An 18,155-nucleotide genomic window follows, 5' to 3' on the forward strand; every position below is an offset into this window, starting at 1 on the left:
GTATTTCACTAAAAAATGCAACATTTTAACTCGGTTTTTGGTAGATTTTTACGTGACTAACATAAGGCTACTGTGGAAGTGCCCATTTCGGTTACGACGACATTCGTTTATAACGACACTATTTTTAGGTCCCTTTGATGACGTTATAACCAAGTTCTACTGTAGTTGCAAATTTTGTTTTTGTCAGCTCTAAGTTCCTCAAACAATGTATGGGACATTCATGGCTATAGAGCAATGTTGGGATATGGCAATAGAGTTTTGTGTAGAAGCATATTTAAAGAGTTAAATATTTTATCACTTGCATCACAATATATATTTTCATTGTTAGTATTTGTATTGTAAAATAAAGTTCTTTTTCCATCAAACATTGATTCTCATACTACTGATACTATACAAAGACAAGATTTGTATTTATCTCAAGCTAATTTAACTGTTTATCAAAAAGGAGTTTATTATGCGGGTATAAAAAAATTCAATAAATTGCCCATAGAGCTCAAGAACACATCCGATAATTTTAAAAAGCTTAAGGTTGTATTAAGGCATTTCTTGAATACTCATATGTTTTATACTGTGGATGAATAAATAGATAATTTTTATTATTGTTGTATTCATTGTTCTGGCTAGTTGTATAATATTTATGTATGTATTCTGTGCTGTTATTTAATGACATGTTCTACATTCATCTTTGGATCTCTTGAACTTAACAATAAATAAAATACAATACAATACATAGATGGAAAGAGACTGATAGCCTTGCACACCGGACCACACTTTAAGTCCAAGGAGATTCCCAGTACTCATTTCTGTTTGAGGAATATATTGAATGTATTGGCAGAATAGGGAACAATAAAGGTAATTCTACTGAGCACACAACAAAGAAATAAGGGAATTCATTTCATTTGCAGTAAGGTAAGTGAGCTTTATTATTTTTAAAACCAGAGTTTCTTTGTTTGAATCAGTGGAGTTACAGAGCAATATAAGCTGCGAAATTGAAATCCTTATTGCATTTGTTCTGTTGGGAACTGTGCATGTAAAATTCGGTTCAGTAACACTTTTGTTGTTTGTATGATATTTGCTGGTTTACTGATCATTAAGCAAGTTTTTCATCATTCTAGACTGCAAATTCAATCAGTCTGTGATTGGTACTTATAAAATTTCCAAATTCATTATCGCAATTACTGTGTGAAGTGACATAGTTTGATGATGAACTAAAAACCAGATGCAAAATGACTCAAAGGCCTGGTCAAAAACTTTGTAGAAGCTTCTCAACTGTCTATATTTTCAATATTCTAAATTAAGAAAGCATATGGAATTCACTGGCTGGCAGTTTGAAATCTTTAAGTTCCAGACATTTCCCCAGTAGGCAAACTATGATCTAAGTTCTGACACAGCCAAAAGTTTGTTAAGATAGCCAATTCCAAGTACCAAATTCTTCCCTGATAACCACATCCATATCCACAGAATGCCTTCTGTTATCTGTCTCCTAACTCACACGAAATCTGCAGCTACTTCCTTCAGCTCTGGACTAGATGCATATTTACGGTGACCCAAGGTCCAGTTGAAAATACACTGTACAAAGTAAGACATTAAAAACTCATGTTTCAACTAACTCCATTCACTGTATCATTAACTGAAACTGCTGTGAATATATGTTTCACATCTTTGCTGTATGATATGGAGAGCAGGGAAATCAAAGAATCAACATGAAATTTTGTTTTAAACTGGGCAAGACAGCTACAGAAACCCATGAAATGCTTGTCAGGGTTTAGGGAGATGCTGCTGTGAGTTGAAAGACAGTATAAAAGCAGTTTGAACATTTTCATGGTGGTGCTGAATAAAATGAAGATGAAAAATGCTCAGGTCCTCTGTTGATTTCAACAACAGACAAAAATGTGTCAAAAATCAACAAAATGATATGACCAAAAGACTATGATTCAAGAAATTACTAACCCTCTGAACATTTCATTTGGCTCACTACAACTCATATTGACAAAAAAACATAAGTGCAAAGTTTGTTCCACACCTTTAGGCATTTGGGCAAAAGGATTTCAAGAATGATGTATTTAATGATGTGAACTGTCCAAGTGTTACCATTCTAGCAATTATGAATGCCAAATAAAAATTAAATTAAATTAAACCTTCTGTCACAAGAACAAAAACTCTGCCTGTTGATATCAAAAGTTCTGTGATTACACAAATTCAGATTCATGTTTTTTTTTTTCAAAGTCTGATCACTGGGGATGAATTTTTGTTATTTGCTTTAGCTGCTAAGCACGACTGGAACACTGACCACATTGATGTCTGTACCGCGTTTTTAAACGGAGATATTGAGGAAGTTATATTTATGGAGATTCCTGAAGGATATGATATTAAGGGGAGTCTAATAAAGTTTGCAAGTTTAAAAAAAAACTGAAGAAAGCAGTCTTCTGGGATTTGGCACCGTGTATATGTGGTGTTAACCGACGTTTCGGAGGAACGTATCGCCTCCATCTTCAGGGTAGAAGAAAAAATATAAGAAATCTGCAAAGCGAAGAGACCGTGAGAACCGGTAAAAGCAGACTACTCCTGCAAGTTTTCTTCCGGGGATTAGTCTGATTCCCGGAAGTCGCCATGGTGGCACGATTCTTTATCCACGCAGATTAGGCATGCATTATCCAGTTTTTTACTTTCATTTTTAACTGAATTCATGGAATATAACCCATACTTCTGTTTCTTTACATTGTTGACAAGTGCATGTTTGGCACAAATTTTCTATCATGTTTTTACTGCGATTTTATTCCTTCCTCCCACTGATGGAACTGGTTGTCGGTTGTTCATAGGTTGTTTCTACAGATCAAGGTTTGTCCAGTGATTGAGACTAGCTCTTTCTAAGGGGCCCAATTGAGTAGGTTTACCCTTCCCTATCCACCTGAAGACGGAGACAGATCCAGTCTCCGAAACGTCGTGGTTTTTTGTCATTTATATACCGGACGATGGGTGAAGTCCAAAATAAGCCAAAAGAAGTACAGTATACACCATCGTCAGAATCCTTTCAAGTCTATCTCTTTTGGCATGTCCATTCACTGTACTTTTTGACCACACCTCACAGATCTTCTAAACAAGTTACAATATGAACTGGATTTAACTGGCTCAGTATAATTTTCAAAGATGTGTTTTAATCAAAAAAGTTGGCTGATTAGTTACCTTTTCTGCTGTAAAAACAGAGTTTAACAGCTCAACTAGATTTAATATAGCTATCTTACGCACATTTCCTTCAAAATACACCTACTCAGAAACATGCGGTTTTGGTTGAAAATGGAGGATATGCAATTTATGCAAACATGCTCAAACTTGTAAGTTTTGAGGTTTTCACGGCGATGACAATGAAGAAAGTCGTCTTCTGGGTTTAGGCACCATGTATTCTTCGTTTTGGCCGACGTTTCGGAGGAACGTAGCGCCTCCATCTTCAGAGCAGTTGAATGGCTTTGAATGCGGCTACTGCTCGCTGCATTCAAAGCCATTCAACTGCTCTGAAGTGGAGGCGCTACGTTCCTCCGAAACGTCAGCCAAAACGAAGAATACACGGTGCCTAAACCCAGAAGACGACTTTCTTCATGCTCAGACTTATTACACACACCACTAACGCCCATCACAGTCATCATAGGCCATATAATGAATGAATGTATGACATGAAATTGTTAATGCAGTCTGCAGAATCTCCAAAATAATGAAAGTATGCCAAAGACCCTATACTTAAAGACAGATATTATTTTCCTTTAGCAATTTATGTGCCTGCCTTCATTGCAGACTCATGTTAAGATTGATGAAAAAGGCGCTTAAAAATAATTTTATTACATTTGTCATCAAATTCATATTTTTATTTTTGGAAAAATTTTTAATTAATTCCATATTTCATGCTAATAACTTTTACCTTCTTCTTTTCTAGTAATTTTCTTTTTCTTGCTATAGTACTATCAATTTAGTGAGGTCTCAATTGTTGAAAGTAATGTAAAACATGACTGCAAAAAAAATCTGAATAAAGCATATATGAGGTCATTTTCTTCTCAAATAATAATATGACTGTCTTTCAACTATTACAATGTAAATTTTCTTTAAGGCAAAGATCTTTTCAAAGCCAGTATTTTAAAACATCACTGGGAAAAACTACTAAATAAGATATGACTAAAAACAGAATTCCAAAATTTTCAATTATTTTCTTCTAGCTTCTCCATGCTTTGTATAAACTCCTTTATTACTAATAATAATTCATTGGGTTTGTCTGCATGAACCCAATGACCAGCACCAGGGATAGTTACAAACTTTGCTGCTGGAAAAATTCTTTTGATTTCTTCATGAACATCAGATCTGTAATATAAAGGGAACATTATCAATAATTAATCAGACATAGCATTTACAAAGCATTTAATAAAATAAATGCAGAACATTACATACCTGTTACATGAATACTGCTACATTACCTGATAATTATCTGCTGAATGGTTCACTTGGGTAATTAAAATTAGATAGAATTACCATTTATGTTAGCAGCACTTTAAGTGCAGGTAACATTACCTTGCCACATGGATCAAGCAAACATACTAACATTTATCAGTACTGGTGCTTTGACTTATTCTGCAGTTACTAAGTTAATATATGATACCAGTTCATTCAACACAGCAGAATCCTCCTGGAAAAGCTGATATGCACTGCCTGGGCAAGAAATGTTCTGTCTTTCATGGAATCCAGAGGTCTGTTTCTGTAGTCACAAGAGAAAGACAAGGACCCTAACTTGAGTCAGATGAATCCAGCCCATACTTCACACCCCCATTCTTTGAACACATGCAGGAATGTACGCAAATTCTGCTCATTGAAACTTGTTTTCTTGTCATCCTCTGGCTTAAACACAAGGAGATTAAAAAACATATACTCTGAGAAAGAAGAATGGAACTAGTATCACTGATTCATAAAATTCATGACCACAAGGCTACTTACTTACTCACTCATGGAGCTGAGCCCTTCTGGAGGAGCCACCAATTCTGCAGCTACTCAAGAATTTCCCAGCATTTTATGGAACCCGAAGGTTCATTACCATGTTCAGAAGAGCCCTCCACTGGTCCCTATCCTGAGCCATATCAATCCAATCCATAACATCCCATACTATCTCTCTGAGATCCATTTTAATATTGTCCACCTCATCCTCCTTGACTTGGTTTCCTCCAACCTCCTGTCACTTCATATCTTTTGGTCCAAATATTCTCTTCAATACTGTTCTCAAACACCCTCAGTCTATGTTCCCCCCTTAATGTCAGAGACCAAGTTTCACACTCATACAGAACCACAGGCAAAATTATAGTTTTGTATATTCTAATTTTTTTGTTTTTGGACAGCAAACGAGAAGACAAAAGGTCCTGGACTGAATGGTAGCAAGCATTACCCGAGTTCAATCTCCATCATTTCAATGCAGGTGAAAAAACAATTCAAATTAAAACTCTTGCCACTTACCCAGAATCCTGCTGGAAAAAAAAAACAACTGGCTTACAGCTACAGTCAAATCCTGACTGAATCCTGCCATGGCGTATCTTCCAGGCAGGAGCTCATTAGTAAATTGCAGTTTTGACTACCACAAGAAATTTCCTGCTTCCCCTCATGCTCTTCAACCCCTTTCTCCTGAGTACATATCTAACTCTCACATTTACCATCTTCAGCTGCCAAGGCAATGCTCCAAACAAATCCTCCTACTGTAGCATCCATGTCACATGAAAAGTCTGACTTGCAAAATAACAACAAATTCACTATCACCTCACCCGAGTTCATTCTTTCACTATGTTCCCCCTTTTTTACTTAGAATTCTAGGCAAATCATTGGTCCTGATAAAAAAATCTACCCTCTCCCCCCCCCCAAAGACTCAGGAAATTTGTCTTATCTAATCTCTGCTGTCAAATACCAAAATATGAACCTACTACAATAACACTTACATTTCATAACGTACTGCCCCAAAGTACATCTGAACAGTGGACAACCTGTTGTTTTCAACCATCAGAAATAAGTTTCTATGTCAAACTGTACAATTTTGGATGGCATCAAATGAGGGAACCCTATGGTCAAATCATAGTCACAAATAATGGAAACACATGTCAAATGGAAACTTACCTAAAGTAAAAAGTTGTACTGTCTGATGGAAAACTGAGCTATAATTTTCTCTGCATGTATTTCTGCTGATTTCAATACTAGCTAAACTGTTAAGTTTAACTTTTGATTGATATACTGACCTAACATAATCTGAATTTGCTCCTACAATGAATAGTGTAGGAACTGAACAAGAAGTGCCTACAGTTGGGAAGGTAGCAATGTTATTAAAATTACGGGTAATAGAATCCAGATTGACTCTCCATTTGTAATGACCTCCTTCAGCTTCCACTAAGTTTGTCAATAAAAATTGGCGTGTTCCTGAATCCTGTTAAAAAAGAAACATACATCATTAGCACATGATTTAGAACTGTACACCTCAATACTATTCTCAGTTTGGCAAATATGGTACCATAATTACTATAAATTAACACAGCGCTTTATCAAACAGGTATAATAATTTTCAGAACACCTACCAACACAGATTTAGCCAACTGCTCATCTGCCATTCTGCGAACCTTTGACAATGGAATATTTTTAACAAGCTTCACTGACATCATTGCTTCAAAATACTTAGGCATGGTGAACAAACCAGGACTAACAGCAACTGGAGAGATGTCAACAACAACTAACTTTTCCACCAATTCTGGCTGAAAACACAATTGCTTCCAGTTTACCATATAATCATGTTGTCTCTTATAATTGTACATATATGTGAATATAACAAACTACTAACAATCACACCAGAACGCAGTCCAATTGAGAGGGCACTTCTGTGCAGATGTAAATTTACAGAGATGAATCTAGTACTGAATAATCTTACTTTTTCAACATAACATGAGAATGCTTATCTCACATGCACTTTATTCATTTCAAATTAATCCTTAAATCTAAAAGATGTTATAAATTAAAAAAAATCACTTTAAACTTGATGTTACTATTTACAGATACGAAAGAAATGGGTGTGTGACAGCAACAATAAAACATAGCACGACACACCATGATCAACAAAATTACACTAAAAACCTATACCAATGAATTTTTCATAATATTAGTTTTAATCTCTTGTAAGAAATTTATGACTCAGACATTCTGAATCATTTATTTTTAGAAGTATGAAATGTAAAGTTTCCTTTAATATGGTACACACCTTAAAAAGGGTCTTATATGGCTGAAACATGTGGGGATTCAACATGTATTTAATATAATGAAGTAAACTAGATACACAAAGCCGATAAAGATACTGAATAACTTCACTCCCAATGAAAATGCATGCAAGTTGTTTGAGGTGAAATTGTAAAACCTCACCAAATATTCTGTCATGTCAGCAGATCTCAACATGTACCCCCCTTGTGACATTGCAGACAACCAACTGATATTCTCTGTCCAGGTGCTTCTTAATATCTTCAGAGTTACAGATACTACTGCACTGATGATCCTATAGCACAGATTAAGCAGGTTATTGACTTAGGTCAAATACACATCTCTGATTTATCCCCACAGACGAAAGTCAAAGAGATGGAATGGAACCACCTCAATTGATCCACATTCCTGTGAGTTGCTCAATGACGAATTCAGTGACAGGTGTCTACAAACATGATGATACCCAATCCTGCCGGAAGATATAACCACCACGTAATTCATAATTTATTTACAGCCATAAACTGTTACACAAGTACAATTGGACAAGTCAGTTTAAGCCGTCTAAAACACTACAAGTCAACAACTCTTACAAATGTACAAAATGATACACAAGACTGAATACAATCAATCATCTTAGGACCACTGTCCTCCTGCTCAAGCTACCAACTGAGGACGACATCCCCAACAATCCAATACAAAGCAATGCATACACTTATATAATCTATATACAACCACACATCAGAACCAACCCGAGACACCAAACCACCATCCATCATTGTTTTTAAAAAAATCCTGCAGAGAATAAAAAAAGTTTTATAATAAATAACTTTTTCATTTATTTTTTTAAAAACTTTAACATTTTCTACTCTTTTTATTTCGGGGGGCAAGCATTTATGTATTTTAATTCCCATGTTAATTACACTTATTTTGCAACAAATAGTGTTGCATGTTTGTACATACAAATCCTGTTTTCCTTTAGTGTTATACTTGTGCATGTCACAATAATGAGTAATGTAGGTATGACACAGCACAGTTCTTTAGCATGCCAAGGTACACAGCACCTATCATTGTCTCTTCATGCAAGAAAAATGGTCTGATCACTCCTGCACTAGTTCATATGAACCGAACATTCAATTCTGGGCTATCGCATTCATGTTCCCTCATATCATGAGGATTCTGATATCCCCAGATGCAACAACCATGGCCATTAACTTTACCTAGATGTAAAACGTAATTAAGTCACTGAAGTACACTCAACTGGGGTAGTCTCTGTCACTGTCACTGTCTGTCCAAGAAAAAGTGTTCGCTGCAAAGTCCTAGTGCTGTGGAAAGTTATTTATGTCCACTTTCTGACATAATTGCAATTTGTATGCCTTGAGTTGTAGCTGCTTGCATAAAACCATGGACTGGAGCACAAGGAACTTGCTATTATGGTTTGCTCACGATACAGACTGCACTGGAAAGCCTCCTGAATGGCTTCAACTTGTACAGGTGGCATCCATGGTCTACCAGACACATGAAAGTCCTGTGGCATATCAAGTGTTGGTGCCAATTATCAATTGTATGTCTGTTTGGTGCACCAAGGCTGTACGTCTGGCGAAACTTTCTCTGAACAGTCACAGGAAACTTAAATTCTACCAGCTAGTAACAGCACTAAACTTTCCCTTGTGGCATGAATGATGCCATTTTGCACAAACACCTACTGCAGATATAAAGTGCCATTACCAACTATCACAAGAACAACATTGGTGAGCTCTTATACTTTTCACCACAAACCGCTTGCATAAATCTTCACGTTTCTTTATTGGCAGTAACGTCTATAGCTGTGGAGATGTTAAACACCTGGCCATGGATGGAACATTGGTAAGATGTCTGCTGTGCCACAAGGGAAGCACATGTCAAGATCTACTGCCCTGACATAATATTTGGTGTTTACCCTTTTCACCTCAAAGAGCTTGCTTGTATCTCCAATGAGAGTGAAGTTATTCAATTTACTGGCTATGTTCATTTTGGGTACCTGTACTTAGATGATAATTGACAATGTAATGAGCTACGCTATACTTTACACTTCAAATGCATTTATTTATTGAACTGTACAAATTATAATTTGTGGTATAACTTTACAACATGACAACTAGTTCATCTGGCATGTTAGCATAGTTCGACAAAGCTAGTAACCTTAAAATCAACACATATTAAGTAACAGGTGACTGCCTCTGTGGTCTAGTGGTCAGAGTTCCTGGCTACAGATCAAGAGGTCCCAGGCTACATTCCTGGTGCTACCAGATTTTCTGAGTAGTAGTGGGTCTGGAATGGGGTCCACTCAGCCTTGTGAGGATAACTGAGAAGCTACCTAAATTGACAAGCAGTGGCTCCGGTCTAAAAAAAATGAAATTAATAGCCATGGGGGATTTGTAGCGCTAACCACATGACACCCTCTATCTGCTAAAGTTGGCACTAAGTTCACCGACAAGCAGAGATTGCTTGGTCAGTATAGTTCGCTTGCAGACTAAAGCCACAAAGTTTTTTTCAGTAACAGGTAAGATATGGTACCTGTAAAGACACCTCGGATTCAGTGGCAAGTACTTGTGATGACGGTATTGCAAAATAATACCTAGGTTGTGTACAATGCTGCATCCCAAAATAGCCAAACAAAAATTTATATGCATGCTTATTCCTTATGAATGTACAACTTGCAATCCATCTGTGAAACATGTAGATTGCAGCACCATGAAGATATGCTACTGAATGTGATTTTAAATGTCTGTCATTTCTTTAGTCTGAAACTTAAAGGCAAGATGCCTCATAAACTAGTAACTGTCAGCAGAATGAACAGAGGAATGAATTAACCATATTTCAGACATGATTTTAAAAATATCATTTAATATGATCGCTGGATCTAGAACTAGAGTTCTGTGGGAACTGCCCACATTCAAGCAAGTGTGACAACGCAAGCGTCATTGCTTGAATGTGGGCAGTTCCCACAGTTCTAAATGATTAGTTCATAATTATTAACACACATATCTGTGGGCCATAAGCATCATAGCTCGTCCACCCATGCTGTGGCCAATGAGCGTTGCTCGTTCAATAGCAAGATCAATCATTAACGCTCTTAAGTCTTCTACTAGGTGGTTGTATGTCAGCTCAGTAGTATGTGGACTGTCTCCATGATTACGAGCATCCACTGCAAGGACCTGAAAAATTCATGGACAATAATTAAATGTGATAAACAAGGAAACATGCCACATATAAGCATATAGTTCAACAAAGTGGGGCATAAAAGCTCACCTTTCTCTTAGTGTTACTGTGCAAAATCTTTGATATGGCATTCCAATTTGCCTTCGAGCCAAGTAAACCATGCATTATGATAACAGGGCAATCTGTTGGTATGAATGATGGCTTTGTTGATTCATAAGATGTATATGCCATTTTTACAGGTTCAATGCTGTGAAAGGACTTCTGTTAAGTTCAACTAATGTGATCATGAAACTTGAAATACAGATTGACGTTACGATCATTGCACTCAACTACCTTATAAAATTCTATATCGTTATACTCAATAATGATACCTGTTTCCTATTTTTATGGAACCATCCGATCCTTCACCTTGTGGTAACACAATTTGCTCTCTTGAACCCATTAAACGAGTTACGTTGGGACTCGTTTTTAAAATAAATGTAAAGGCCATATTTGAGAAAACTGCTTTTCTTATCATCGTTCAATGTCTTCCTTCTCAATTCTGAAGTACATATAATTAAATATATAACACTAAACTTCTTTCATGAATTACTTTCATTTTCATCGCCTCCGAAAATGAATTTCGACGGAAGACACAATCAAACACCCTACCAACATTACGACTTTAAGGCATAAAGTTCGCTATTGCGTTTCCTGTAATTTCAGTATGTTGGCAAACATAGAATGAAGTTTCACTGCACAAGATCAAAGATCGGCATCCGTGTGAAAGTTTGTGGTACTGGTTTTTGGACATAATATGGATGAATCACTTGTGGCTTCGTACAGACTGTTACTTTAAATTATATACCAGGAGTGGTGACGTAAATTAGTATTTACTCGTACTTTCACAGCGCTCTTTACAGCCAAACGGATAGTAAATATGGCCAGAGAATACGATCATCTCTTCAAATTACTTATAATAGGTGACAGTGGTAAGTACTGCCAGAACAGTTTATTGCTGTATATGCCTTTTAACCTACAAAGTTAGTGAAGTGGTTTCTCCACAGGTTACTTCTAACCGCAGAGTTTTTAATTGCGTTATTGACTTTAAGCGTACCCGATTTATTTTAAAACAGGAGTTGGGAAGAGTTCTTTACTGCTGCGATTCGCAGACAACACATTTTCTGGAAGCTACATAACAACGATTGGTGTTGACTTCAAAATACGAACTATTGAAATAGAAGGAGAAAAAGTCAAGCTTCAAATTTGGGACACTGCAGGACAGGAGAGGTTCCGCACCATAACCTCAACGTAAGTGTCTGTATATAGTTGTTCAGATTCTCATTCCATTATGTGAACTCTTAATCTGAAATACTTCCTCTTTTATAGATATTACAGAGGGACACACGGAGTTATCGTCGTTTATGATGTAACAAGTGGCGATTCGTTTGCAAATGTTAAAAGGTGGTTACATGAGATAGAACAAAACTGTGATGTTGTCAACAGGATATTGGGTGTGTATATACCACATGTACACGTTATCATGATACTGTACCATTAATCAACAAATATGCATAAAATACTTAAATATTAATTTATTACAGTTGGAAACAAAAATGATGCACCTGACAGGAAAGTAGTATTGACAGAGGATGCCCAGCGATTTGCAGACCAGATGGGGATTCAGTTATTTGAAACCAGTGCAAAGGATAACATAAATGTTGAAGAGGTATATAGCATCAACATATTTTAAGTTTGTGACTTAAATTGTGGAATGTTTCTTTTTCTTTAGAACTTGTATTGTGTGGGGGCACGCAGTAGCATGGTTGAGGCACTATGCTACAAGCTGGAAAGTCACAGGTTCAGGTCCTAATGAGGTCAATGGATTTTTTTTTTTTTTTCAATTTACCTAATCCTTCCGGCCACACTGTGCCCCTGGGGTCGACTCAGCCTCTAACAGAAATGAGTACCAGGAATTAATTAAATAATTTTCCTGGGGAGTAAAGCACAGCCGGCACGTAAGGCTGACAACCTTACCGCCATCTTTGAACCAATTGTCTAGATAATGTGGGATCCTCAACATCTCACAACCGAATGGGCCTTCACAGCCTGTTACAGGGATAGCTTTACTTTACTTTTTTTACTTACTTGTGTTTTATAGCAAATGTAATATGCAAGAAATTTTCCTTTCAGGCGAAATGGGTTGTAAGGTTCATGTATCAGTTTATATGTTGCTGTATTATGTATTTGTAATCCTTTGGATCAGTGTGTTGTTTTCACATTTTTTTCACAGTAGTGTTCCACAGAGTAATAATATGCTTTTTCTAATTCTCAGATGTTTATGGCAATAACAAGACAAGTCTTGAGAACAAAAAAGGAACGGAAAGAGAGGCAAGCTATTCAGAATAATGACACAGTAAATCTTCGCAAAGGACCTAAACAGAACAAGAGGAAATGTTGTTAACACTTGCAGGCACCTACCTCAAGGTGCGTGACATTATTAATTATCTGAACATCATAAAATTTGTTTATACAGGTGCAAATAGAACTTTATTCATATTTTCCACATTCATATATAATCAGAGAGTACATGAAGTAAAACTGTGCAATATGACATTCCTATGAGTCTTCCTTATCAAAGAGAAGTCGGAAGCTTAAACATTATTGATGAATTTTCTGAAGTTGCATCTTGAATTTATGGAATCCAATTACTGTGCCATGAAGACGTATGGGAGAGTGGATATATACCTCCACCATTCTTGACCTCTGCACCAGATGGAAGTGAGTGATCAGCTTCACACCTTGGCCACTTTAAGACCAGGGAGATATCCCTGGTACCCAGTGGATAGTAGACTGGGTGGGCCTTAAAGGCCAGTATAGATGCCATAGAGAAGAGAAAATTCTTGCCCCAGCTGTCCAGCCTGTAGCTTGTTGCTATACTGACTGAGCTACCCCGACTAATTAAGCATAGATAAAGTTCTCATCATATATCTTTCACATAACTGTGATAAATTGTTCCGTTAAGTTGAGTACCATATATAATCCTGTATCCAAGCACCTCCTCACTCTGCTATGTCATGTTTTGCTTCAGATGCCCAATATTTGCATCTGAACTCGCATTTGAATTGGGTGACACAAAGCATGATAAGTAAAGTCTGTTTTTAATTAAATACCAGGCTTTAAGGATGTATGGTGAAGTGGAGGTATAGCTCCATGAATTCTTAACCTCAACACTGGATGGAGGTAAGTGATCAGCTTCATCTCTAGATCACCTTGCACCTGGAGAGAGTGCCTGCAGGACCCATTAGTTAAGAAATTGGGTGGGCCACAGAACTGTCCTGGACACTGATGAAGAAGAAAGTCTTTGTCCCATACACACACACACACACAAATCAAACATTGATTCTCCAGTTGTCCAGCCCATAACATAATCACTATACTAATAGAGCCACACTGGCTCTCCTAAGCATAAGGACATTAAACATGTGTAATAATCCACTGGAGTGTTGCCCCTTCCCAAGGACAAACTTGTTAAATTCATACAGTTCTCTTCTAATTTTGAAAAAATAAGCCTTGACATTTAAGACATGAGAAGAGAGGCATAGCGTGTAAGATAGTATTGAAGCAGATCTGAAATATGGTGTGACAATATGGCCCAGTTGCAGGCATTTGTGAATATGGTAGTGAACTTTGTGATGCAATAAAAAGCAGGAAATTTCTTGACTAGTTGAGGCGCTCAAGCAGGACCCTGCATCGTGGTTTAGTAATGAAAATTCTTTACCAACTATAATTTTTTATTAATTACTTGCTCATTTCTTCAGTTGTTTTCTTAATTTGTTTTGTAGGTGTTAGCAATTTTGTCCCAGTATAGAAGAAGAAACAAGTATATAGCAGGTGTAAACTGCAGTCAAGAATTTTGCCATTGTGGTGTCTGAGCAAGGGCATGAAGAAACTTGCCATTGTTTGCTGATCATCGTAGTGTTCTGGAATGAAGACCAGACAGCTTACACATCGTGTTTCATGTCTATCTTTTTAAACCCTGTTCTTTGAATCACCAGTTTAACAGGAGTGCCCATTGTGTAACAGTTGAATCCAGTGGATTTGGACGATTAATATTGACATAATAGGCACATTACTGTGGCATCATTTCTGCGCATTGCTAAATAGCAGAAGAGTTTATAAAGACAATAAATTCAGAGCACTGTAAGACTGTGTAAGGAAAGCACAGTTGATGAATTCAGCAACATGCCAGTTCAGAGGGTTTAGACTGTGGAACTGAGGGGAGGGGGTATTCCTGTTTATAAGTTCCTTTAAGAAACAGACATAATATGCTGATTGAATTCCAGTGGACTTACATTTAAAGCACATCAGAGGATTATAAATTGTAAAATACATTTGAACAGTAATGACATATAGTACACATAAAATTTAATGATTAAACAGTTGCTTTTGAAAGTTTGTGCTTCCAGAATGAGGTTAAACAAAATTCAGTACATTAACAACTGTATTCAGAAACAAAATGATGATTACTTCATTAACTTACAAGAATGTTGAATGCATACTGCATGTATAATTTGGAAGAAATAATTTACACAAAAAATATACATGTATATATACTGCAGGACTGCAGTAGTCTTTGTGGATTATGTAATTAAAATGTATATGTTGCTTCTAGAAATTGTGGAAAATTGTTTAGTCCATGATACAGATTTCTAGAGTTTCTTTCGCATGGACATCTGACTGTATTTGAAACATCCTTGTATCATTTGTTGAAGTTGTAAAACATGTTCATACAAAATAATACACAGATCATCAAGTTTCAAAACTCTGTGGGGATGAAGGTTTTGTATTCAGAAGGATAATATCATGATACAATGTAAGTTGCCTGCAGAATAATCTTGTTCCATTTTGCTTTTAGAATAGGTGTCAGAAAGTAGTAGAACAATTTTTTACTGCCCTTTAATTATAATACAAACAGAATATTAATCATCTGAATTATGAATTTTTGTCAGTGGGAGACAAATGAGCTGTGTATTTTGAATTAAAAATTCAAGTTTTTTCTGTGTTAAAATCTGCCATGGCATTGAACTTAATGGCTTTGAAATATTCAGTCTTCCATGGCATCTAGAATTTGAATCAGTGGTGTGATGTTCAAATGTGTACATAAAGAGAGCAAGCCTTTGAAGCAAATAACTGTAAGTGCACACCTTAAACTAGAATATCTGCATTTGTATTTTCGACATCCAGAATATTACTGTCTCAGACAGTTCATGTCTTATCGGTTCATAATGATGTAAATAGGTGCATTCAAGAATCTGTTACAGCAGGGTGTGAATGGTAATGTTAGACATATAGAAGTAAGAAATTACTGTCTTCTGGGATATTACACCTCAAATAGTCTAGTAGACGGGTCCCTTCTGCAGAACCGCATGGCATCACGTCCAGAGGGCAGTAATCTTCATAGTACCACAAGAACCTCATATCTCGCATTATACACTTACAGTACACATTGGTTTACATGGATGACAGAAGTTCAGGTATTTAGATATGTATAAAAAGAGAGCAACATACACCCATAGAAAAACACTTTTTATAACTGGCATGATACAATCATTGAACTTCTATGACTTTCAAATTCAGTATGAAATCAACAATATGTTGTGTGTCATTCTGCGTATTTCATTCTCTTTCCTGCATTTGTAGATAATTTTCACCTTCTCACATGTATTGGAATGCAAATTCTAACAGTTTTGGGAAAGAAAGTGTAAGTATATGAGTGTAAAATATACTGTGCTGTTCTCTTAAAAAAATTTACTTTCCAACTTAGAATCATTAAGATCTGTATTAAATATCCATTACATAGTATTAAATTTAAATTAAAAATCATTCTGAATTATAAGATAAATACCATAAGTCTAGGATCTCAAGCAGGGCTGTGCAACTGATAACATGCAATCCGCCAGCTGGATTTGTGCGGCTTGTGAGGTTATCTTTCCATTCCCCAAAATACGTGTTAGCACTTCACTTCTCTTTCAAATGGTGGCAAACCTCACTGAAAAACTTTACAGGTGCTTACTAAATAGTCCATGTTTGATTTCACATCACATCTAGTATATAACTTTAAAAAGCATGGCATTAATATGAATCCATGATAATCTGCAGTATGAGTACAGTCTAGGAAAGCTGCAGCTGATCTTAGGCACCATAAACCTTACAACGTTTAATTTAAATATTTTTTTAACTTTATGGGCCCAGTTCGTATTCATATGCTTGATCTTCATAAATCTGGTCATTGTAGGGCAGATGTTTATATCAGTATATTAGAAAAAAAAATATTCTTTTTATGTGAACTGCTGGTAGTTAATCTAATGTATAATGTATCCCCTTTGTGGTTTGAACTTCGACAGCCCTGACTTAGAGCATGTGTCACTGTACCTAGTGAGCATTATCTGAGATACAAAAATAAACTAATCTGTTAATGCTTGTTCTCAGTGGTGTAAATCATTCTTCCATGGAAGAGCCCTGATATGAACAGAGTTCATTATGGAGATGCAAGTTACAGAAGTGAAGTATCAGTAAGTTTAATGACCTTTCTGTTCTGTCCCTTAACAAATTCCAGGTGTTGCATAAAGTAATGTCTGTATGTCTTTGATCTTCGTGCATGGTGTGTTGTCAATTAAAATGTGTTTGTATGAATCCAGTATGGTCATTCGATGTAAAAATAAAATTAGAACAAAGAAGTGAGCTGCCTAAACAGGGATTCCCTAAACACAGGTTAATGAGATGACTGTACTCTTCAGTTCACTAGAAATACATTACATACAGGATGATGATAAACAGTTACTGAGCACTGATTGTATGCACATAAACTATTCTACATCACAGCATGCATGAACTGTTAGTTTTTAAAAACAAGTTTGCAGGTATTGGCTTCACCAGCTGGTATGGCTTCTTTCCAGATGCAGTAACTTCTGAAATTTATCAAACTGAAAACAGAACACAAATAGAGGCAAAGATTTTTACAAATCCTGCAGCAATTCTGTATAAAAAAACTCTGCGGCCTGTAGTCCACAAGCAAACTATACTGACAGAGTGACCGCCACTTATCAGCGAAGTAAATGCCAACTTAAGCGGATGAAAGGTGTCACGTGGTCAGCACAATGGATCCCCATGGCCGTTAATCTCGGTTTTCTAGACCAGAGCCGCTATTTCCCTGAAATAGCTCGTCAGCTGTCCTCACAAGTGGACCCCATTCCAGACCCACTACTTCACAGAAAATCTGGTAGCACCGGGAATCGAACCCGGGACCTCTGGATCTGTAGCCAGAAACTCTGACCACTGGATCACAGAGGCAGTCTGCAGTTCTACCTATAAAGAGGAAAAATTAAATATAGTGGAACCACCATTATGCTTAAGAGGCATTCAGTTTAAATCTTGACCAGGACCCAGTTATCATGACTGAGGTTTTGTGGTTTTCCACAGTCCCTGCAGACATGTTGGGATAATACCCCGAATAGACCATGATCATTTCTTTCCAAATCCTTTCCAGTTCATTATTCATCAATCATCCTACCAGCTGACACTATATAGTCTCAATATAACATTGCTAAAAATTAAAAAAAAATGTTAAATGATTGTCTAATACAATCTCTAGAATAACATACTAGTACAGTTAAAATAGGTGTTAATGTTATTTGAGGTATACTGCTACATAATATTTGCAAGAGTAC

General features: G+C 36.5%; 2 protein-coding genes across 6 annotated transcripts in view; one reads left to right on the forward strand and one right to left on the reverse strand.

The window, feature by feature from the left end:
- The window catches only part of LOC111870117 (protein ABHD11), a 13,598-nt gene extending 2,507 nt beyond the window's left edge, over positions 1-11,091 (reverse strand). Inside the window, exons 1-7 of one of the 5 annotated variants that reach the window (XR_002843799.2) lie at positions 10,818-11,091; positions 10,537-10,693; positions 10,269-10,442; positions 6,582-6,755; positions 6,249-6,433; positions 4,583-4,735; positions 4,277-4,344 (exon numbers count right to left, since the gene is read on the reverse strand). Coding sequence is in view for 4 of the 5 variants with exons in the window: in XM_023862144.2 (XP_023717912.1) it covers positions 4,185-4,344; positions 6,249-6,433; positions 6,582-6,755; positions 10,269-10,442; positions 10,537-10,693; positions 10,818-10,963 (996 nt within the window). In the remaining variant the exon portion in view is untranslated. Of the gene's footprint in view, positions 1-3,962; positions 4,736-6,248; positions 6,434-6,581; positions 6,756-10,268; positions 10,443-10,536; positions 10,694-10,817 lie in introns of those variants that run through there. The other 4 variants (XM_023862144.2, XM_023862153.2, XM_023862166.2 and 1 more) reach the window with 4 other exon arrangements.
- An 86-nt stretch (positions 11,092-11,177) lies between these two features.
- LOC111870079 (ras-related protein Rab-35) lies at positions 11,178-14,639 on the forward strand. Its single transcript, XM_023862065.2, has 6 exons — positions 11,178-11,417; positions 11,562-11,736; positions 11,815-11,939; positions 12,030-12,154; positions 12,761-12,912; positions 14,271-14,639. Exons 1-5 carry the CDS (start codon positions 11,366-11,368, stop codon positions 12,887-12,889), a joined length of 606 nt encoding a protein of 201 aa, XP_023717833.1. The 5' UTR covers positions 11,178-11,365; the 3' UTR covers positions 12,890-12,912; positions 14,271-14,639.
- The last annotated feature ends 3,516 nt before the right edge of the window (positions 14,640-18,155 follow it).

This window comes from Cryptotermes secundus, unplaced genomic scaffold (assembly GCF_002891405.2).
Source record: "Cryptotermes secundus unplaced genomic scaffold, Csec_1.0 scaffold1314, whole genome shotgun sequence".
Classification (NCBI taxonomy): Eukaryota; Metazoa; Arthropoda; class Insecta; order Blattodea; family Kalotermitidae; genus Cryptotermes; species Cryptotermes secundus.

Excerpts from the sequence above, each read along its gene's own strand:
- LOC111870079 (XM_023862065.2), top strand. The coding sequence starts at position 11,366 with ATGGCCAGAGAATACGATCATCTCTTCAAATTACTTATAATAGGTGAC. Across the intron at positions 11,940-12,029 it reads TGTTGTCAACAGGATATTGG|TTGGAAACAAAAATGATGCA; the intron begins GTGTGTATATAC and ends AATTTATTACAG. Across the intron at positions 12,155-12,760 it reads ATAACATAAATGTTGAAGAG|ATGTTTATGGCAATAACAAG; the intron begins GTATATAGCATC and ends TCTAATTCTCAG.